The 24,208-nt window shown below is 42.4% G+C and overlaps 1 protein-coding gene across 9 annotated transcripts in view; it reads right to left on the bottom strand.

Moving 5' to 3' along the window:
• Positions 1-18,340, bottom strand: part of zbbx (zinc finger, B-box domain containing) — a 109,191-nt gene extending 90,851 nt beyond the window's left edge. For 4 of the 9 annotated variants that reach the window (XM_087993616.1, XM_087993622.1, XM_087993623.1 and 1 more), the window contains exons 1-5: positions 17,666-18,340; positions 15,617-15,702; positions 11,289-11,431; positions 6,626-6,739; positions 194-289 (exon numbers count right to left, since the gene is read on the bottom strand). In XM_087993616.1, the coding sequence (XP_087849742.1) occupies positions 194-289; positions 6,626-6,739; positions 11,289-11,356 (278 nt within the window). In that variant the 5' untranslated portion in view covers positions 11,357-11,431; positions 15,617-15,702; positions 17,666-18,340. Of the gene's footprint in view, positions 1-192; positions 290-1,372; positions 1,553-6,625; positions 6,740-11,288; positions 11,432-15,616; positions 15,703-16,267; positions 16,453-17,665 lie in introns of those variants that run through there. The other 5 variants (XM_043702155.2, XM_087993618.1, XM_087993617.1 and 2 more) reach the window with 5 other exon arrangements.
• Positions 18,341-24,208: the final 5,868 nt, after the last annotated feature.

Here is a 24,208-nt window from a genome sequence, read left to right as displayed (position 1 = left end):
CATTCGGCTAAAAGGGCTCCTTGATTTCCATAGTTATTCCCAATAAGGTTATCTCTATAACAGTTATTACAATTCCTCAGTTGAATTTCTCAAACATTGCATCAAATGTTACAAAACCAAATGCAGCAATTAATGTATATCATCCCATGACAGACAGTTTTATATCTCTTTTAATTTGATGTCTTTCCTTACCTTCTGATTAAAATTTTCTTTATTTCTCAGCACTACCTGCGCATGATTGACAAGACTCCCAATCTGTCCAGACTTCCAATGATATGGTCCTGATCGCCTACAATACCCAAAATGAAGGTCAAAATTGCAGCACTCCCATTAAAAATTATAATGATTCAATACCAGTAACTATTTTATCTTGCATATTATCAGGAGATGATTGAACAGCTGGCAGGGTTTGGGGGGGGGGGGGGGGGGGAGAGAGTTGGAGATAGTGAAGTTAGCCGGATGCTTGCTTTGCAATGCAAACTGCATAGGTTAAATTACTGCACCAGTAAAAGTTACTATGAAGGACTCCACTTCCCTGAGACATGGTGAGGCTCAGGTTAAACCACCACCAATTGTCAGTCTCTAATGAGAGAACAGCACTATGGTCTGGTGAAATTAGATTAGATTCCCGTGTTCTTCTCTTACGTGAATTTTTTTTAGATTAGATTCCCTACATTGTGGAAACAGGCCCTTCGGCCCAACAAAGTCTACACCGACCCTCCGAAGAGCAACCCACCCAGACCCATTCATGTACATTTACCCCTTCACCTAACACTACGGGTAATTTAACATGGCTAATTCACCTAATCTGCACATTTTTGGACTGTGGGAGGAAACCAGAGCACCCGGAGGAAACCTACGCAGATACGGGAAGAATGTGCAAACTCCACACAGGAGCTGCCTGAGGCAGGAATTGAACCCGGGTCTCTGGCACTGTGAGGCAGCAGTGCTAACCACTGTGCCACCGTGCCGCCACTATAGTTAAAAACTACGGTAAAACTTTTCACTTACCATCAAACACTACAGTGAGGCAACTAATTCAGATTACGAAGTGATATTAAAGAAGAAATAAAACCATAAATATTAAGTCGTTCTATGGAGACATCTGGAGCAAGCAACCATTCTATAGATATCTATGAAGATTTATTATGGCCAGATTTCACACTACACAGAAATGAATATTTTAAAAATCCTTTTTTATTTATTGCAAGAAACCAAACTGAAAATCACAGCCAATTTAAAATTGCTTTAGAGCAAGTTAACAATACAACCTACTCCTGAACCAATAAACATTTTATAGGTAGTTGCCAAATGCAAATATAAGATATACCCACAAATTTAGCAAGCATGGAAATTAATTAAAATTACTTACAGACAGTCCCCAAACTGAAAGGATAATCCCAATGAAAAACTTATTTTTTGACTCAGTGAACTTTTTCTGAATTTAAATTTCATAATTTGCAAAATCATCTTGAAGGTTTCAAATGTTGAAGCAGTAAGAACTTGCTCAGTTTCAGAAACAGAGGAGATAACATTTCTGTTGGATTCAAAGTATGTTTTACTTCCACAAGTGTGGCCATCATACTTTGGAAAAGCATGTACTTGAAACATGTTAAGATTCAATTGATTAAGAGTCAACACAGTCACTGTGGAATTAGAAGTAGACCATTTGGCACCTCCAGTCTGCTCTGATGTGGAGTACGATTATTGTTTGTAGTTTGACACCCATTAGCTTATGATATAAGCAAGCTTTGAGAAGATTTGTACCTCATGTTGAGGTTCTGCTCACTGTGCTGGAAGGTTCAGTTTCAGATATTTCATCACCATACTAGGTAACATCATTAGTGAGCTTCTGGATGAAGCACTGGTGGGATGGTCCCACTTTTTATTTATGTGTTTACGTTTCCTTGGGTTGATGATGTTATTTCCTGTGGTGATGTTATTTCCTGCGGTGATGTCATTTCTGTTCTTTTTGTCAGGGGATGGTGAATGGGATCCAAATCAATGTGTTTGTTGATAACATTCCAGTTGGAATGCCATGGTTCTAGGAATTCTTGCGCGTGCCTCTGTTTGGCTTGAACTAGCATGGATGTGTTGTCCCAGTCAAAGTTGTGTCCTTCCTCATCTGTATATAAAGATACCAGTGAGACAGGGTCATGTCTTTTTGTGGCTAGTTGATGTTCATGTATCCTGGTGGACAGTTGGTCCAATATCGTGTTTGTTACAGTTCTTGCAAGGTATTTTGTAAATGACATTAGTTTTGTTTGTTGTCGGTCTAGGGTCCTTCAAGTTCATTAGCTGCTGTTTTAGTATGTTGATGGGTTTGTGGGCTACCATGAGGTCTGAGTGATCTGGTAGTCATTTCCGAGATGTCTTTGGTGTAGGGGAGAGTGGCTAGGGTTTCTGGAAATGTTCTGTCTGCCTGTAAGGGTTTGTTGCTGAGAAATCAGCAGACTGTGTTCGTTGAGTACCCGTTCTTTTTAAAATACCATATAGGTGATTTTCCTCCTCTTTGTCGTTTCTGTGTAGTGGCTCGTTGAAATAATGTTCTAATAGCAAGCAGATAGATTTCTGTTAGGTAATGGAGTTAAAGATTATCAAGAGTAGATGGGAATCTGGAATTCAAACTACAAACATGACCATCCCACCAGTGCTTCATCCAGAAGCTCACTAATGATGTTACCTAGTATGGTGATGAAATATCTGAAACTGAACCTTCCAGCTCAGCGAGCAGAACCTCAACATGAGGTACAAATCTTCTCAAAGCTTGCTTATATCATAAGCTATTGGGGTGTCAAAAGAGTTGGAAGCTTCAGGAATTGTCTCCTGGCTGCTACTCTCTCAAATTTCTTTTGAATCTTTTTCCTCCTGATTAGAGAACTGCATGTAAGAATCTGTGTCTGAATTTTCCTTTTTTGTCAAGGGGTGTGTTTATGGAATGGTACTACATTGGAACAGTTAACTAGTAATATATCTATTATTCTGTTCGGTTTTTTAAATAAAGTTATGTCAAATTCCTCTTTCTTTGGTTGTATTTTAACTGCAGTGTTTAAATAAATTGTGTTTTGCTTAACGTCGAGTAATTTGGCCAGTCGCATTACATCTGGAACAGACACTTTACGTCTGCCTTTAAAATAAGAAAACATTAGGGTCTAGGCTATCTTCTTAAAATATTTTGAGGGGATCTGGTCTGGGTCATCACATAAAGTTAGCACTCTGCAGAGTTTTCATTTTCTTGTTTCTCCTCAGATATCTGCCTTAGTTTCCTTGAAGAAGGTTAACGTATATATTTGCATAATTCACACTATTTTTCAATGATCCTTACAACTTTGTTTGACTCATTTTGTTTTTGGTGGTAGAATAATTATTTGTTGTTAACAAAAGAAACCTGCCTAACTTGTTCTTAATAGTGAAACCTGACACAGTGTGTGATATATATTTGGCCGATATTTGAGAAGATTTGTAGCTCAGGTTCTCGTTCAGGTTGTAAGTTTGCTTGCTGAACTGATAGGTTTGTTCTCAGATGTTTCATCACCATGCTAGGTAACATCATCAGTGAGCTTCTGGTGTTCTGTCCCATTTTCTATTTGTGTGTCTTGGTCTCTTAAGGTAGGTGATGCCTTTTGAGTTTCCCTTTTCTCAGAGGTTGGTAAATGGGGTCCAAATCGATGTACTTATTGATGGAGTTCCAGTTTGAATACCAGTCCTCTAAGACTTCCCGTGCATGTTGGTTTAGTCTGTCCTCAGATGAATGTGTTGTCCCAGTCAAAGTGGTGTCCATCTTCATTTGTATATAAGGATACTAGTGATAGCTGGTCATGTCTTTTGGTGGCTAGTTGGTGCTCGTATGTCCTTGTGACTAGTTTCCTGCCTGTCTGTCCAACTTGGTGTTTGTAACAATCCTTGAATGGTATTTTGTAAATGACATTTGTTTTGCTGGTTGTTGGTACAGGGTCCTTTAGGGTCATCAGTAGCTGTTTCAGTGTGTTGGTAGGCTTGCGGGCTACCATGATGCCAAGGGGTCGGAGTAGTCTGGTAGTCATGTCCGAGATGTCTTTGATGTATGGTAGTGTGGCTAGAGTTTCTGGGCGTGCTATGCCTACTTGCTTGGGTTTGTTGTTTACAAATCGGCGAACTGTGTTTATCGGGTTGTTCTTGAATATGCTGCATAGGTATTTTTTCTTCTGCTGCTCGTAAATCCTGGATGCTGCAGTGTGTTGTGGCTCATTTAAATAATGTCCTGATGAAGTTCCTGATGAACATCCACAAACAGAGCTGCATCAGGACATTATTTACAAAAGGGAAATCATGCTTAACAAATCCATTGGACTTTTTTGAGGAGATAACTAGTAGAGTTGATCAGAGGGAGCCAGTGGATATGGTTTATCTGAACTTTCAGAAGACTTTTGACAAATTCCCACACATGAGATTATTGTGCACAGGAGTGGGGGTAATGTTTCCTGCCTGCTAACCAATTTTAGTTACTAAATACAAAGTAGGAATAAATAGGTCTTTTTCTGAATGGCAGGCAGTGACTAGAGGACAATGCAAGGATTGGTACTAAGACCCCAGCACTTCACAATATATATTAATGATTTAGATGAGGGAATTAATCATAATACAGGTGCACAAATCCTCGGAACCAGCTGGTTTTCAGAATTCAGCATATTTCAAATTTCAGAATAAATGTGACAGTTAGATGGTGAAATTTTTAAAAATCTTACCGGAGGAGCAGACTCAGTGAGTAAAACAGGCCTTGAGAGAGAATTGGGGCCTGCCGGTGCTGGACCATGCCCCCACATGTCACATCTGAGTGACACATGTTGCGCTTTACAAGGCATTGGTTAGGCCACTATTGGAATATTGCGTGCAAATCTGGTCTCCTTCCTATGGGAAGGATGTTGTGAAACTTGAAAGGGTTCAGAAAAGATTTACAAGAATGTTGCCAGGGTTGGAGGATTTGAGCTACAGGGAGAGGTTGAATAAGCTTGGGCTGTTTTCCCTGCAGCATCAGAGTCTGAGGGGTGTCCTTATAGAAGTTTATAAAATCATGAGGGGCATGGAAAGGATAAATAGACAAGGTCTTTTTCCTGGGGTGGGGGAGTTCAGAACTAGAGGGCACAGGTTTAGGGTGAGAGGGGAAAGATATAAAAGAGACCTAAGGGGCAACGCAGAGGGTAGTATGTGTATGGAATGTGCTGCCAGAGGAAGTGGTGGAGGCTAGTATGATTGCAACATTTAAAAGACATTTGGCTGGGTATATGAATAGGAAGGGTTTGGAGGGATATGGGCCGGGTGCTAGTAGGTGGGACTAGATTGGTTTGGGATATCTGGTCGGCATGATGAGTTGGACCAAAGGTCTGTTTCCACGCTGTACATCTCTGACACGCATCGAGTGGGTAACGACTTGGGTTAACTGTTTGCACGCAAAGCAACCTTGTTAATGAGAAAAAACCTTAAAAAAAAACCTTCAGACTTTGGAGCTTTTCGGATTTCGGACAAAGGGTTGTTTACCTGTATCTCAAATTTGTAGATGACACAAAGCTGGGTGGCAGGGTGAGCTGTGAGCAGGATGCAGTAATGTTACAATGTGATTTGACAGGCTGAGTGAATGGGCAAATGCTTGGCAGATGCAGTATAATGTGGATAAATGTAAGGTTATCCACTTTGAAAGCAAAAATAGGAAGGCAGATTATTATTTGAATGGCTATAAATTGTTCAGCAATACTTGGATGTCCTCGTGCAACAGTTGCTGAAAGTAAGCTTGTCCTTGCAGCAGATAGTAATGAAGGCAAACTGTATGTTGGCCTTCATAATGAGAGCATTTGACTACAGGAACAAGGATGTCTTGCTGAAAATGTACAGTGCATTTGTGAGGCCGCATTTGGAATACTGGTTCTGGTCTCCTTATCTGCTCTTGTTATAGAGGGAATGCAGTGAAGGTTTACCAAACTGATTTCTGAGATGGCAAGCCTGACATATGAGTAGAGATTAAGTCGGATGATCTCATATTCGCTGGAATTTTGAAGACTGCGGGGGGATTTCATAGGAACCTGCAAAATTCTAAAAGAACTACGCAGCTTAGATGTAAGAAGGATGTTTCATTAGTGGAGGAGTCCAGAACTAGGGGTCACAGTAAGGATAAGGGGTAAACCCTTTAGGACTGAGATCAGAAAAAAAAATCTTCACTCAGATAGCAGTAAGCCTGTGGAATTCATTATTATAGAAAGTGACTGAGGCCAAAACATTGTGTTCTTTCAAAAATGAGGCAGATATCACTCATGGTTGGGCAATTAGGATATTGAGCCATGATCATATTGAATGATGGAGCAGAATTGAGACATTGAATGGCCTATTCCTGCTCCTATCTTCTATCTTTAATTCTCCTTCTCTTAAAACGCTTCCAGAAACATCAATCTCTGATGATGATTTGATCAACCAACCTACTATTATTTGGCGACCCAGATAAGATTTTGTTTGCTAAATGCTCAAATAAAGCCTATTGGGAATTTTTTAAAAAAAACATTGAACATGTTACGTAAAAGTACAGTTATCATTGAAAATATGTCCATCTCATTCACAAATTTAAACAAAAATAAGCACAGCAGTAACTCCCTACACTTACTCTCGTTCCTCCTTTTCCTTACGCATGGTTTGTCGAAGTTGCTGCAACCTCTGTTCCATTACATCACTGTCTAGTTCTAGCTGCAGAGTTTCTAATCGTAGCTCCCGAAGATTTCTAGAGAAAATAGAATCAAGAATTAAATGCTATACATGGTGGGAAACTTAATCTATGCTAAACTAATAAAGGTAACCAAATAATGATTAATGTGTCTTCACTCCCGCTTCAAACTGTATTTTTAGAATCTGTTCAATAATGAACAGAAGGGAACATCAAGTGACAAATATCAAACTTTCAAATACTGAACCATTCATTTCAGAAATTTAGAGTTCCAAACACCGTCTGTCTCCATCTATCCACAGTTGCAATGAGACCATGAGACATGGAACAGAAATAGGCCATTCAAGCGATCAAGTCACAGAATCCCTACAGTGTGGAAACAGGTCATTTGTCCCAACAAATCCACACCAACCCTCCGAGAAATAACCGACCCACACCTATTCCCCTACCCTAATATCCTATATTTACCCCTGATTAATGCTCCTAGCCTACACATCCCTGAATAATATGGGCAATTTAGCATGGTCAATCCACCTAACCTGCACATCGTTGTATTGTGGGAGGAAACCGGAGCACCCGGAGGAAACCCATGTAGACATGGGGAGAATGTACAAACTCAACGTAGACAGACTGAAACTGAACAGGGGTCCCTGCTGCTGTGAGGCAACAGTGCTAACCACTAAGCCACCATGTCACCAGTGTCTCCAGATATGTGGAGATGGTGGCATAGTGATAATCTCACTTGATAAGTAATCCAGAATTTCAGGTTAATGTTCTGAGGATGTGGATTTAAATTCCACTGTTGAATTTGATTAAAAATCTGGAATTAAAAATAGTCTAATGGTAACTACTCAATTATAGTAAAAAAATTCTCTGGCTCACTAATGTCCTTTATTGGAAAGAAATCTTCCTTCCTTTAGGGAAAGAAATCTGCTGCACTTAGCTGGGGACCATAGTAGTGGGTAACCAAATAAAATGACAAGGAGTCTGAGACTAAGGCTGGTAAGGCTAAAAGGAACAACAGACAGGGAGGTTATTGAGTACAGTAGGTTTGGCAGTATAAAGTGCATTTGTTTTAATACAAGAAGTATGATGGATAAGGCAGATGAACTTAGAACTTGGATTAATGCGTATAATTATAATATTGTAGCTACTACAGAGACCGGGTTGAGAGAGAGACTTCCTAGCACCGTAATCTTCCAGGATTTAGATATTTCAAGTTTGATAGAAATGGATGCAAAAGAGGTGGGGTGAGTTGGATTACTGATTAGAGGGAATATCACAGCTGTACTGAGGGATCTCACCTTTGGAGGGCTCACCCATCGAGGCCATATGGGTGGGGCTCAGAAATAGGAAGGGTGCAAAAGCTTTGGTGGGATTGTACCACAGGCCTTCCAATAGCCAGCGAGTGATATAGGAACAGACATTTAGACAGATTATGGAAAAATGTGAAAACAACGGGATTGTAGTAGATTATTTTAACTGTCCCTGGATTGACTGTGACTCGCTTAGTGCCAGGGGTTTGCATTAGGCAGAATTTGTTAGGTGTGTCCAGATGGTGTTTTGAAACAATATGTAAGTAGTCCAACTAGGGAAGGGACCATACTGTACCCGGTTTTGGGGAGTGAGCCCGATCAGGTGGTCAAAGTTTCAGTGGAGGAGCATCTCAAGTCTGAGACAATGGCTGAACCAATAATCCACAACTCCACTTTCCCACCTTTCCCCCATAATCCTAGATTTCTTTACTAATTTGAAAATCTATGGGTCTTAAATACAGTTAATAACCCAGCCTCAACAGTCACCAGGGGTAAAGACCTTGAGAAATTCATAATACTGAAAGAAGAAATTCTTCCTCAACACGACTGAAATATGCAATCTCTCATTTTGGATCTACTTCACCATGTTATGCATTTCTAAATGCTTTTATTATATCCTTTAATGACAAATCTAACATTTACTCAATAATGGAGGTTAGACTAACTGAAGACTATTCTAAATGAAGATTTTATTTCAATATATTCCAATGCTTTACTGACAAATGTAATCTTCAACGTATTTATCTGAACTTCCTACTCGAATCACCAGAAATAGAGCCTCCACTATGATATTCTTCATTGCACACTCATAACAATACATATGCAAGCCTACAACATTTGACAAGTATAGTATTTTTCCCATGTTTCTTTCACCTCCATCAGTAAACAACAATTTTGTTTTTTTATAATCAGTACCCAATTTACAATATTATCAATGTTTGTTGTTGGGAATATAGTCTTTAAATTTTTGTGGGAAATACTATGAGATTTGACTATTTGCATATTCTCTAGATTGAGAGAAGTTGTACCATGCGAGACCTCTTGGAAAATAAAGCCAATGGTTTGATGTGTACTTTAAGTCACCCAGCTGTTTTTACAGGAGCAGCTGCAAAGCCAAGCTTTCAAGAAAAAACAAGTTGGAGTTTATTACTGGAAAAATCTAACTTTGAGGGGTCGAAAGGCCCCTCACGGTTGCCTGGCAATGCTCTCTGGAATTAGGTCTCTGTTGTATGGATCTAAGTGTCAGAGAGTAAAGAAGCAACCTCAGAAGCTGCAGTCTCTTTCCTGAAATCCTGTTTCTTATAAGTTGTCCCAGGAACCTGATAGATTATCCAAATACCAGTCTATGTCTCTGCCTGGTAAAAGCTGGAAATAGTGCACTGTGACCAATTCTCCACAATTTTAATCCAAGCTGGTTGAATTCAGAAGTAGACACTGGTCATCCATCTACAGTTGTCAACAAATCAGTTTCATTGAGAGAAAATTCAGTGGCAATTACATTATGTCCTATGTCTGCAGATCATAGCTTAGGAGCTGCCTTTTGATTTCAGAATTAATTTTGCTTTTAATAAACTGACTAACTTCATTTTTTTAAAAAGAAACTTGATGGATGTCTCATTTATTTTTAATAATGATACAAAAGAGAAGCATTTGTTCCGTTTGATGATTGAATCAACACATTGAAACTTATGATGTGACTGGTGAAGTTGAGAGGGTCAATTATCAACACACATCTCGTGTCACAGTCATAACATTACGCTTGCTCTTTGCTGTTACTCATAAGTGGTTGAGTGAGTGAAATTTCATGCTCAAGAATTTTTTTGCAATAAATTGGTAAATTATTAAGTAAAGGACATTGCGTCAACTAAATTGACTCTGGATAGTTAAATGTATCTAATTGTCCAATGTGATTTGCATATATGAACATCTACATTTTTTAGCTCCTCGCCATGAAGAACATTTGCCAGGCTGGCCCATTCGGTTACTCCTTCATGGAGATGTAGTGGCGTTCTCACTGGTCTTGTAAACGAGAGACATGGGCGAGTTTTCTGTGGAAATTGCATTCATGAGCCATTTCATCAGATGTCGAAATCTGAATTCAATAAAATCTGGAATTTAAAGTTAATCTAATGGTTGCTGTGTAGCCACTGTTAATTGTTGTAGCGAACCAGGTGGGTTCTTAAAATTTCCTTTAGAGAATGAAATCTTCAGCTTTTACCTGGTCAGGCCTACATGTGACTTCATAGGAATGTGCTGGATTCTGTGCTGTGGGCGGCATGGTGGCACAGTGGTTAGCACTGTTGCCTCACAGCGCCAGAGACCCGGGTTCAATTCCTGCCTCAGGCGACTGACTGCGTGGAGTTTGCACGTTCTCCCCGTGTCTGCGTGGGTTTCCTCCGGGTGCTCCGGTTTCCTCCCACAGTCCAAAGATGTGCAGGGTCAGGTGAATTGGCCATGCTAAATTGCCCATAGTGTTCGGTAAGGGGTAAATTTAGGGGTATGGGTGGGTTCGCTTCGGCGGGTCGGTGTGGACTTGTTGGGCCGAAGGGCCTGTTTCCATACTGTAATGTAATCTGTAATCTGTAATTAACTGCATCTGAAATGGTCATAAAGATCTGTAGATATGTATTTTTAAATAAATTCTTAACAAACATGTGAGCAGCATGTCCAAATTAATCCAAGTTTAACAGATTTACTTTTCATCTTGAGGATACTTGAACATGATTTTATTTATCTTATCAATTTATTTATGTGGATGCAAAACAAAATTGACACACATCTAATCTTTTTAAAGCCAAAGAATACAAAGCTTTAGTGGAAGCCTGAGATTGGCTATACACAAAAATATTTTATCCTATATGTTGTAAAATGCAACCTTGTGAATTTCCAGCTGATGTGCAATAAAAAGTAAATTACACTGATCATTTAATGTGCCATTAGTTTGGATTAAAACCAATCACTTCGGAATGCCACATTTAAAAATTAACTGCCTATCACCCATCTGGACCTGGCTTAATTGATACATAGATTGAAAGCACCGCATCAACTAGATTTGCAAATAGATTTAGTTCGGAAGTTAAACTGCTGAATGCATTTCATTCAAATCATGGTCTAAATCTGAGAAATTGGCAAGCACTATGGTCATGGATAAAAATTCAAGTAAAGATTAGAATCTGTTTACCCAAAGTTTTATCTTTCCATTAAAACTTCTACTTCAGATCTTCATATCCACTAAAACTTTACACTTTAACAAAACTGAAGTTTGTGCAATATGCTGTTATTTCCTTTACCTTGCTTTTAACTTAACAGATGTGCCAGATTTGTTGCCCGGAATCACGACAAAATCGTTGGGATTCATCTTCACTGATTGCGACAATTCAAAGTCTAGGAATAACTGTTGTTACATCCAACAACAATGTTAAAATGGAGATTTCTGAAAAAGAAAGGGTCAATTTATTACATCTGTAAAATTTTAAAAATAATTACAGTTCTCCACTAGATTAACCTACATTCATTGCAATAGTACATGACAGAAGAGAGCTAATTGCAACATTATGGACTGTAGTATTGTGGTATTAACTGGCTTTCCCAGATCTGAAGCAAGAACTAATGGATTTAGTATCTGGAATTCCCCAGAAGTAAATCTTGATCTCAACCAGACTATTTGCTAATTCACCAGGTCAGTGTTATGGAGATTGATGAAACCTTACAGAAGTTGATGGCAAACAAACAATGATGGGTTAATTATTAAATATTTAACACTTAAACTATTGCTAAACCATTACAGTTATCAACATAGAAAACAACATTTTCATCAAATGTAATTCAAAGACCGCCAGAACATTTTTTGGCTAATTATGGCTCAAATTGTTCGCTATAGTAAAGGAATCACGCTTGAGTTCAAAAGCAGAGAATTGAGAGCTTAGATCTACACATTTTAAAGTTGAAGAAGATGTTGAGAAATAACGAAAACTAAGAAAATGTCCAACTTTAAGGTGTTATAGTTTCTGAGGGATAAATAAACTATGGAGAGGATAGAAAGGATTTTACTAGAATTATGCCAGTCATGAAGGAAAACTGGGGCTGGTACACCAGAACAAAAGGAAGTAAGAAGAGATTTAAGAAAAGTTCTCCAAATTCTAAGAGTTAAGAAAATTAACTCTTGTTGAAAGAGCTTTCTGTTGAAGGCTTCCAGCTTGCACTGATCAGGACAAATAATAATGCCAAATTTCAAAAGGATCAACAACTTATATTATGTAAGAAAACATTTCATCAGGCAGGCAAAAATCAGGATACTACTGCTCTTATTTTTCTTTTAAAGCCACAGAAGGTGGCAAATGCAACCACAGTACTCTTGTAAAATTGCATGTTGTATATCATACATTCTGCATCTACATTGCACCAAAGATAGGGATGAACAAAACTTTTAATAAGAGCACTAATTAACTAGTGAATACAGTTAAGTCTTGAGCACCGTTGCAACCCAGGCAAGCAGGGCGCATTTGTTGATACTAATGGAAGAAGAGGTGATCCACTAGTCAGATCACTACCCAGTCTCACCCCTGCTCTTCAGTCATGCTATTGATGTGGTTGGTCGAATTATATTACTAACTACCTTCAAGTTAATGGTGGCAAAGGAGACAGTATTAATAATACATTCTTGAATATAATCATTTTTTGGCACTTCTTTAGTGTGACTAACACTTGCAATGACCCTGCACATTGTGGGGATCTTATTGCGGGCTAATGTAGACAGTTGATTGTCAAATTGATTAGAAATAGTCAACGGATAGCAACATTCTAGTAGCTGAAAATTAATTCTTCATTATCCAATACATGGAAACATTGTATCCAAACCATTACAGTTTAGCTAGTAGGGCAGTTACATTTAGTGTACAGAACTTCAATCATGACAGATTTCAGAGGTCATGATTTTTACTGTGTTCAGTGCATTCTCATGCAACTGAGGAATAAATCCAATTATCTGGATACCTGCAAACATGATGGCACCTTTGGACACCTCAAAAGTACTCAGTCAGATCATCCACTCATCACTTTTTGGTTAAGATACTTACAAACTCTGTAGTTTCTCAATCTAGTCCTGAATTTTGATGCCCAACATATCTTAAGGATGGGTGAAATAACTCCAAAGAGGCTGGTATTTCATCACCAAGTCACCCTTTATTCACATAATATATAGCACTTGACATTCATCCAGCTTCCTCAGAGCCAACTCTCAGAGCAAACAGAACCTGTGGCATTCCTGTTTATATCTATCAGCCAGGGCTCCTTGATTGGGACTGTTAACCTGGTCCAATCAGGGAACTCATATTCTATGAGGACTACCTGGTTGACCTTGAAAAATCACTACATTCCTCCCCATCTAAGTCTAGGAATGTAGGCCTGTTCTTTTTCTTGTAGCTTCTCTTGGGGCATTTTCACACCAGGTTTGGTTGCTCTAACTCAGCCTTATTTACAGGAGGTGTGTACCGGACTGTAGCCTGTCTCATGTGCCCAGAGCATCTCAGAACAAATATATTCTCTTCTTCAAGTGGTAAAGGCATCAAGGCTGCAACATCCACTGTGTCTATCTCAGACTCAGAGGTTTCTTCGATGCTTGACAGAGGAGGGAGAACCCATGGGTCCGCCAGCTATTCTGAGGGGCTGGGTATGTTTTGCTTCTGCCCCATTTGCCAGTCTGCAGCTTTCATGTTGTCTCCATGCTTGTTCAGGACCACCCCACCACCTGAACACTATATATCACGGGATCTGACCTTGCATCAACCATGCCTTTTAGCCACAGCTCATGTCCAGTTTCATGAAGGTCAGCACCCCCTGCCAGCTTTGCGTATAAATCCTCTATGTTAGGGATTGCTAATTTATCCAACTGTGTAAAGTGGTTTAGCATTTATTTAAAATCCCCACAAAGACAAACCAACCCACTGGGCTTCACAATTAGTACGACCAGTTCTGCCCATTCCACAAACTACACTGGTTAGATGATTCCTACACTTTCCAGCCTTCTGATTTCTGCCTCTACTTTTGCATGTAAGGCAATGGCACTGCGTGGCCCTTGCAAAATCTTGGAATTGCTTCTGGCCCAGAGTCATAGAGATGTACAACATTGAAACAGACCCTTTGGTCCAACTCATCCATGCCAACCAGATATCCTAACCCAATCTAGTCCCACCTGCCAGCACCTAGCCCATATCCCTCCAAACCCTTCCTATTCATATACCCATCCAGATGCTTTATTAAGTGTTGCAATTGTACTAGCAAGATGGCACTGGTTCCTTTGATAGTCCCTAGACCTTCCTGTGTATTTAATCAGGACTTTGTGTATTTAATCAGGACTTAATTCAGGCAGCAATTTTCTAACTGAAAAATATTGAGCCAATCTAAGTGAATCTTGCTCAACCAATTTTGTCTCATCAGTTTTGGGATGAAGCTATTTACTACAATCATTGGTAACTGAACCAGCTGTTTCTTATGCCAGACCAGAATTGAAGTTGTACCCTTAATTTGTAAATGTTCCCCACTATAGGTTCTCAGTCTAGCGGAGGTCTTGCATAAATTTAAGGGCTGCAGATCAGAACAAAGTTTGTTAAACACTGGTCCTGCAATTACTGATACAGCCACGCCAATATCAAGCTCCATCAGAAATGGGTGACCATTTAACTATAAGTTTATTTTGATTGATTCTGATTTGGATGTTGCTTAGCAATTTATCTGTTCCAGTAAGATGTAGGTAGGCTTTCCACAATGTGCACTTGCCTGGATACTGACCTATGAGTTCCTCTACTCAATTCCGGCCTAGTGGGACTCTTGCTATCTCAAGTTCACAACAACTACAATGGCTTGCTGGCCTGGATCATGAAGAAAATACTTATTACTTGGCTGTGTTTTGGGGTTTTGCTGTGGACTACGCTAGAGTCCCTCTGTTCAGTATATGTTCTGAGTGAAGCTATATAACTGCCTTAACGCAAGTCGTGCCCCCCAAATTCAGTCAGCCTGGCTAGGGTGTTCACTTCCATAGGTGTACCCTGTAACTCATGTGTTCAACTTATTGTATTTTCCATTGACTCAGCCAGTTGTAGTGCCTCTGAGTCTAGTTGGGCTTTAGCCAGAAGGCACTTTTACATGGTTACATCATTAATCCCACTCTCATCACCACCAAAATAATTCCACAGAGGCAGGTATCCCATTACCTTTTATTTACATGTGTATGATATTTGATACTGGTCCTGCTTTCTCAGAGTGAACAGAACCTCTGGTATTCCTGTTTATTCAGCCAGGACTCCCTGATTGGATCAGATTAACAGCCCCAATCAGGAAACTCAATTTCTATCATGTCCACCTGGCTGACATTGTTTACAATCATTATACAGAGGAACCTCAATTATTCAAAGGACACGGGCGGGGAGTATTTTGTTCGGTTAATCAAATGCTGGATAATTGATGCCAGATAACATAATTAGCTAATCATCAGGATCTTGCAATTTTGTTCGGATAATTTGAAATTCAGTTAATCAAATGCTGGATAATCGAGGTTCTTCTGTAATGGGGAAGTTCCTGAAACTTACTCTCATTTTTTTTATATCCCACTCCCATTAGTTACCTGGTTTTCTCACTCAGCTGGATGTGCAGGAAATAGAATATCCTTCTCTCATCAATTGGCTGCTGGACACATAACTGTAAATTTTCCTGTTCAGAACAGAGACAGTTTTATAATATTGGCACTTTATTCTCATTATCTTTGCTATTTCTGCTATGCTTTTTTATGCTCCCTATTGATCAAGGGTTGATTTTCCAATTTAATGGTGATGGTGGAATGAGGGATGTACCAGGCCCTGAAATTACAGATTATCGAAGTTCACAAGTCTGTAGCTGATACCTTCATGGATGCTTGGATGTGGGATATTATAGCTATGCTTAGTTTGTCTTTCTAGCACACCAATAATACCATCTTATACAATCTTACTTCATCTGGCTAAGGGGTTCTCTAGACTTTTGAGGGCTTTTCACATGTGGCCTGGCTAGTACTTTCTTATTAAACTCACCATATTAACACCTGACCATACCCATACTAAGTCCAACACATTCTTTCTCCATCTTACTGTGTGCTATTTCTGGAATAACCTTTAAAAGACCATTGTGTCCTAGACAAGCTTTAGCATTCTGAAGCTGCCTTTCTCAGTCAAGGGCATTTTATGAAGATGTGTGAGAAAGGAAAAATAACACCGTGACACTGTGACAGAGAACTGGAGACCTTGGTTGACACTGTGATGCAAAGGTCCTCTTCCTCGAGGATCGGCAGAGAAGACCACACCACCAGACCCTGGCACCTTTGTCCAAGGTCATCTCCAAGGTCAGTGCCATCTCAACATGTGGAGGAATGGCCAACAATGTGAAAAGAAAGTCAATGATCTTCTATGCTGCACCAGGGTATGTGTAAGATTCTTTGCTAGCTCACATTCACTCTTTCTCTACTACTGTACCAACCTCCCATCACGGTCATGCTGTGTTACACTCACTACTTCCTGCATCATCTCCCCTCATCAGCTCTCACCTTCCCCACCAACTCCAAACCCCCACACCTCCAACACCGAATGGCCTCTGCACTGCACCTTCACACCCTCGGAACATCTCATCACTTTTTGACCAGCACTAACAGCCATGCCACTGAGTTTCATGTCTCTCAATTCCTCCCTTTCTCTCATTACAGGGTAATACAACCCATACGAGGGCACAGCAAGCCCAAACAATGCTTTGACAGTGAAATGAGTACATGGCCCAAATATGTCAGTCAGCATCCAACTCCCTCTTTCAGAGAGATCAGACAAAAACAAAATTACAAACATGGTTTGCTCCAACATTTTCTGGCCAACCTTCTAATGGTGAAGCCTGCAAAACTCCGTCACAGCACAGAAAGCCTCAGAAGATTCAGCTGCAGCTGCTGTATTCTGGTGATTGAGAGTAAGAGTTTAAACATCCCAGGTCTTCCAAAAGAAAGTACATGATGACAGCAAGACAAGTGTCCAGAGAGAAAAGGATGGCAATCTGCATGAGGGTGGGAGCAGATTTAGAGGGATGTCTGACTGGAAGGAGTGGGTGTCATGGGGACTTGGAGAGTAAAGTCAGTTCAGGCTGAGGGTTAGGTTCGTTGAATGTTCAGGGTGGTGTGGGGGTAAGGTGTTGGTTTCAGACTCGGTCGAACATAGGAGGATTGTGAGGTTGACTCGACCAGTGGATTTGTAGGGCCGGGTCAGCATGAGGTTTTGCAAGGTCAGGTCTGGGCGTGAGGACTCAGTGTCATCAGATCGGGAGTCTAGGGGGACTTGGTGAACTAGGTCAAGATGTGGGGCAATTCAGACAGACAGTCAATTAAGGTGGGGTGTAGGGTATTGGGAGCTTTCACAGAGTTGAATCAAATAGGAAGGACTTGGAAAGTCAAATCTGGATGGGGGTGCATTCAGATTTCAGGTCAGGATATCTGGGGGGTCTCAGAAGTACAAAGGAGCACCAGGTCAGTGAGCGGGGGATTGAGAGGGTCAGGTCAGGTAGACTCAGCAACGAGTCGGTTGGTGTGTGGAGTGGCAAGGAGAGACAAGTTGAGGGACAATCAGGTCGGAGTGGAGTTAGGGATTGTGCAATTGCATAGTCTAACCTGGCTATCATTTTGCGGGTTACTACTCAGGTGAGTCAGTTGGTGTTTCAGATTCTAAATGAGACTTGCAGACATTCATGCAGTGTCCTGGGGAACGATCCATGCAAATTGTAAACTTCTCATGAAATCTCGATATATCTGGACTTCCAAGAAGTCCCAACAAAGCTCCCTCCTCTTAAAGAAACCCAAGGTCATCTCAAATGTTCCAATCTCCTTGTACAGCTCTACAGCAATCCCATACACCACTTATATTTCCTTTACTGTGTCTTCCAGGGACAAACTGTCTGATATCCCACCTACTTAAGACATTTCTCATCAAATGCTTAGGCGTCACTGTCAAACTTGCCCTGCAGCAACTCCACTGCAACCAATCCCTGGCTTTCTTTCCCCACAGATCCCTTATCCCTCATTCTCACCCAATGCAGTATCAAATCCTTCACCACATTCTTTCATCATGATATCACTTCACCCTCTCCAACCAACTTCCTTGATCCCTCTTGTTCCTTTTCTCTGAAATCTTGTCCTTTTCACAACAAGCATCCCACATTCCAAGACATCTCCCTCATTTTCTCCCTCTCTCTCTTTCCCACAGTCTCCAACTTCCTCCCCTCCATTTCTATCTCCAGCACTACCATGTTTCTTCACCTCCTCCATTGCTCTATCTCAGCCTTCCTCACTAATTCCTTTACCTCTCCCATTCTCAGCCACTCTCACTTTCACTCACAGACACACTCCCTTTCACCCTCACCCCCTCTCTTTTCTGGTTTCTTCACACTCATCCTCTCTTCCACCCACTACCTCTCCCTCCCACTCTCAGCAACCCTCCCTCCCTCCCTTCCTCTCCTTCACCTCTCTCCTCCCTCAGTCCACCCCCACTCCCTGAGCCCCCTCAATCCACCCTTCTCCCTCAGTCCCCCTCAATCCACCTCCCTCCCTCAGCCCCTTCAATCACCCACCTCCCTCAGCCCCCACAAACCAGCCCTTCTCCCTCAGCCCCTCAATCCATCCCCCTCCCGCAGCCCCTCAGTCTACCTCCCTCCCTCAGCCCCTTCAATCCACCCACCTCCCTCAGTCCCCTCAATCCATCCCACTCCCTCAGCCCCCTCAATCCAGCCCTTCTCCCTCAGCCCCTCCATCCAGCCCTTCTCCCTCAGCCCCTCCTTCCAGCCCTTCTCCCTCAGCCCCCTCAATCCATCCCCCTCCCTCAGCCCCTCAATCCACTACCCCTCCCTCAGCCACCTCACTCCCCCCAGCACACTCAATCCACCCCCCTCAGCCCCCTCAATCCACACCCCTCTCCCTCAGCCCCCTCAATCCACCCTCTCCCTCAGCCCCCTCAATCCACCCTCTCCCTCAGCCCCCTCAATCCACCCTCTCCCTCAGCCCCCTCAAACCGCCCTCTCCCTCAGCCCCCTCAAACCGCCCCCTCAATCCACACCCTCCCTCTGCCCCCTCAATCCACCCCCTCCCTCCTCAAAACACCTACCTCCCTCTGCCCTCTCAAACCACCCTCCTCCCTCAGCCACCTCAATCCATCCCCTCTCCTTCACCGTCCTCTGAATCCACCCCCTCTCCCTCACCGTCCCCTCAATCCACCCCTTCTCCCTCACCGTCCCCTCAATCCACCCCCCTCCCTCACAGTCCCCTCAATCCACCCCCCTCCCTCACCGTCCCCCCAATCCACACTCCTCCCTCACCGTCCACCCAATCCACCCTCCTCCCTCACCGTCCCCCAATCCACCCTACTCCCTCACCGTCCCCCCAATCCACCCTCCTCCCTCACCGTCCCCCCAATCCACCCTCTCTCCCTCACCGTCCCCTCAATCCACCCCCTCTCCCTCACCGTCCCCTCAATCCACCCCCTCTCCCTCACCGTCCCCTCAATCCACCCCCTCTCCCTCACCGTCCCCTCAATCCATCCCCTCTCCCTCACCGTCCCCTCGATCCACCCCCTCTCCCTCACCATCCCCTCGATCCACCCCTCTCCCTCAGCCCCCTCGATCCACCCCTCTCCCTCAGCCCCCTCGATCCACCCCTCTCCCTCAGCCCCCTCGATCCACCCCTCTCCCTCAGCCCCCTCGATCCACCCCTCTCCCTCAGCCCCCTCGATCTACCCCTCTCCCTCAGCCCCCTCGATCCACCCCCTCTCCCTCAGCTCCTTCGAACCACCCCTTCTCTCTCACCATGCCCTCAATCCAACCCCCTCCCTCAGGCCCCTCCACCCATCCTCTCTCCCTCACCATCCCCTCAATCCACCCCTCTCCCTCAGCCTTCTCAACCCACCCCCTCACCCTCACCTCCTCAACCCACCCCCTCACCCTCACCTCCTCAACCCACCCCCTCACCCTCACCTCCTCAACCCACCCCCTCACCCTCACCTCCTCAACCCACCCCCTCACCCTCACCTCCTCAACCCACCCCCTCTCCCTCCGCCTCCTCAACCCACCCCCTCTCCCTCAGCCTCCTCAACCCACCCCCTCTCCCTCAGCCTCCTCGACCCACCCCCTCTCCCTCAGCCTCCTCGACCCACCCCCTCTCCCTCAGCCTCCTCGACCCACCCCCTCTCCCTCAGCCTCCTCGACCCACCCCCTCTCCCTCAGCCTCCTCGACCCACCCCCTCTCCCTCAGCCTCCTCAACCCACCCCCTCTCCCTCAGCCCCCTCAACCCACCACCTCTCCCTCAGCCTCCTCAACCCATCCCCTCTCCCTCAGCCTCCTCAATCCACCCCCTCTCCCTTAACCCCCTCAATCCACCCCCCTCCATCAGCCTCCTCGACCCACCCCCCTCCCTTAACCCCCTCAAGCCACTCCCTCTCCCTCCGTCACTCTCAGCCCACCCCCTCCCAGTTCCTTCTCCCATTCTCAACCAGGATTCAAGTTGCTCTGGAGGTGTGTAAGAACACCTCTGAACAGATTGGTTCTAAAATCCCTCTTTCTCAATCACAACCCACCCCCAAACTCCAACCATTCTCTCTCTCTCTCTCACCCTCTCCTCCTACGGGCTCTCAGCTCAGCTCCAGCTGGTCTGTAGCTGTTCTCGTTTCCCTGGAAACCGCTTCTCGCGAGGTTTGGCGTTGACCCAGACCCGGAGGGAGCTGTCAATCAAACCGATCGCAGCTTGCTGATTGGCTCGCGCCTCAGCGTCTCATTCAATCTGTCATTCCTAGTGAAACTGAGTTTCTTATTGCAAACTAACATGGCACTACTGAGATTGATAGTCAGCAGCTCTGAAAGAGCATCTTCCGTTCTAAAGAACACGAAATTTTAACTCAGTTTCTGTCTCCACAGCTCTTACTTGCCGTGAATGTGTTCATGCAATACTTTGTGATTTCTAGTTTATCAAAGTTTTATTATAACACTACTGGTAACCAATTCTAGATAAATGCATGCAAAACTCCTTAATTCTCCTGCTTTAAAAGACTTTTGAAAAATCTGTAAGAAACGTCGAGCCCCTGCCCCCACGGACTGCGAAGGATCAAAAAGGCTGTTCATCACCACTCTCTCAATGATAATTAGGAATCAGCACTAAATAGAAAGAAGTGGCATCCTAGCCAGCAATAAGTTTTTTTTAAAAAAAGACAATGCATTTACGAGCGCATCTGTAAAAAAATTGCAGAACAAAGCCAAATAGCTCAAATATTGTTGGCACATTACTCTCTGAAATGGAACACATTGTCAGAGCTGCATTTCACTCCTTGTCTCATGACAACAACTTGAGCTTTTCAACAAGAACTTACTGAAAAACCTGAAACACCTTGGCTCCAAACACTGCTTAACTTTTCCACTTTCTATTAGAGAGTTGTGCAGGGCAGCAAGTCATCAGCATTTGGGAATACTTACAGTCCTGCCTGTTCAACAAGAAAAATAACAAAAAAAAAGTCTTGCACAGAATTTTCTAATCAAACTGTTTAGAGGTTTACATACACCTGAAGCAGATGGGATATGAACCCAAGCCTGCTAGCCCAGAAAAAAATCTTGTGTATTTAAGTATCCTTCAGTACTTCACAGAGGTGTAATGCAAAAAAGAGAGATCTTTAGAAGGGACACAAAGGGACTGCTCAAAGATGGATTTTCAAAGGCCTCGTAGAGCTTAATATTAACTAAGTAACACATATTTATTTGTTAACGGGAAAGCATGTTTAGCAAACTTATTTGAGTTTTTAATGACATAACAGAGAGAGTCCATAAGAATATTGCTGTTGCTGTTGTGTTGTGCATGGATCCCCAAAAGTTGATTACATTCCACAGACTGTGGGAAAGATTATAGTTCTTGGAATAAAATAATTGAATAAGTAATAATGCTAGGCATTTGATAGTTTAGAAAATTGTACCTGGTGGGAAGATACTTTCAGCCATTCCAAAACAATGTTCAAGAAAGTAGAGTCGCAGGTAGTTAGGATAGTGAAGAAGCTGTTTGGTATGCTTTCTTTTATTGATCAGGGTATTGAGTACAGGAGTTGGGAGGTCATGTTGCGGCTGTACAGGACATTGGTTATGCCACTATTGGAATATTGCATGCAATTCTGGTCTCCTTCCAATCGGAAAGATTTTGTGAAACTTGAAAGGGTTCAGAAAAGATTTACAAGAATGTTGCCAGGGTTCGAGGATTTGAGCTATAGTTGAGGCTGTTTTCCCTGGAGCGTCAGAGGTTGAGGGGTGACCTTATAGAGGCTTACAAAATCATGAGGGGCATGGATAGGATAAATAGACAAAGTCTCTTCCCTGGGGTCAGGGAGTCTAGAACTAGAGGACATAGGTTTAGAGTGAGAGGGGAAAGATATAAAAGAGACCTAAGGGGCAACTTTTTCACACAGAGGGTGGTACGTGTATGGAATGAGCTGCCAGAGGAGGTAGTGGAGGCTGATACAATTGAGACATTTAAAAGGCATTCGGATGGGTATATGAATAGGAAGGGTTTGGAGCGATATGGGCCGAGTGCTGGCAGGTGGGACTAGATTGGGTTGGGATATCTGGTCGGCGTGGACGGGTTGGACCGAAGGGTCTGTTTCCATGCTGTACATCTCTATGACTCTATATCCAATTATGGATGATTTTGTAGGAGTTTTGCCTGTTATTTATAGGGCTGATTACAAGCTAGACACTACCAATTCTTTGATAGTCCTCCAATTAAATCTAAACAATGTACCAGAGGAATTGATCATGAAATTTTTCTGGCCCACTGTCAGGGCAGAAAATATATATTCACTTTGCAATCCTTGATCAATGTCTTTTGCATGTAACAGGTGGTTGTTTTCTTACCTCTGGTATTTGGATTCTAATTAAATATTCTCAGCAGTAAGCTTTTGTGAGCTATAAAAGGTTCATTATTCTCACTCAGTTACCTTGAAAATAACGCAAATTCAGTCTCTCTCATGCACACAAAGAGATTAGTTACAAGTAGAGATAGAACAATTTTACAAACTATAGTTAGCTCAGTATCTGATTTATGATATCTCATAAAGTAGGTCCGATTTCTTGAATAAAGTGGATGCTTTAAAATTGAAACAAAAGTTTTATAAAACGAAGATTTCTCAGCAGGTCTTGAAGTCTCTCATAGTCAAATTATTAGGTTGGTTCTCAGTTGTCCTTGGAGTTGCAACAGGTTGCAAGAGCACTGCTCTCTGTTGGAATCTCTGACTTTTAAGGCATTGCTCTTAGATATCTTGGCTACTTGATAACTTGCAGCTGATTGATAGTCTGGCTTTCTGAACACTGAGTTTTTGCTTCATGGCGTTCTGGTAGAACTGTCTGCAAACAGCTTCTGGCTGATCATTAAAGCAGACAGCAATATGACCCTGAATTATAGGACTTTATACAATGTGCAAGCCCTTTTCCAAATAATGAGAGTGGTCTACATCTTGATGACAACATCCTATGTTTTGATTTAACACCTCAAATTACCTTGATGGAGTAAGATGGTGAAAGGACTTGATTTGTAACATCTATCTTGTTTGCATTCAGTTTTAAAATTATTGACTTTTTTTTATTACTCTGAAGCATGTGTTGCTGATACAGAGCCCAAGTCTCACTGCAGTATGGTAACAACAACTATTTTGTACACTAACACTTTTGTTTACGTGTCAACATCTTTGTTGGGAAACACTGCCTTAGTTTGGAGAATACTGAGCTGGTGCAGTGATCCAATGTTGAAGCTCCTCCTCATTACCTGCTTTTAACAGCTCATATGTATTTAACCGAGTAAGAGATAGACTTGGAAACTACAGGCCAAACAGCCCAGCATCACAGGAAGTCATTGTAAACCATAACAATGGATAATTTAAATTTCAATTTGGAAAAGATGAAAAACTTGTGGGGTTACAGACAAAATGTGCAAGAATGGTGCATTTTCTTTGGTATACTAAGAAGGATCCCTGCAGTTGAAAATTACATTATCAGATTTTTTGACAGTGTTCTTTTATGTGGCTTGGATTTCTGGAATGTTCATGAAGGAGTTAGTCCATTTTCAATTAGTTCCATTTTGTTTATACTTAGGGTGTAACCATATTTTCTTTTGTTTGACTATTCAACAAATAAGTGGACAGA

This window comes from Chiloscyllium plagiosum, unplaced genomic scaffold (assembly GCF_037043375.1).
Source record: "Chiloscyllium plagiosum isolate Xiang-an unplaced genomic scaffold, Cpla_swu_hap1 HiC_scaffold_13, whole genome shotgun sequence".
NCBI lineage: Eukaryota > Metazoa > Chordata > Chondrichthyes > Orectolobiformes > Hemiscylliidae > Chiloscyllium > Chiloscyllium plagiosum.
Note: the sequence above shows the minus strand (reverse complement) of the source record. Positions and strands in the feature narration are given on the sequence as shown.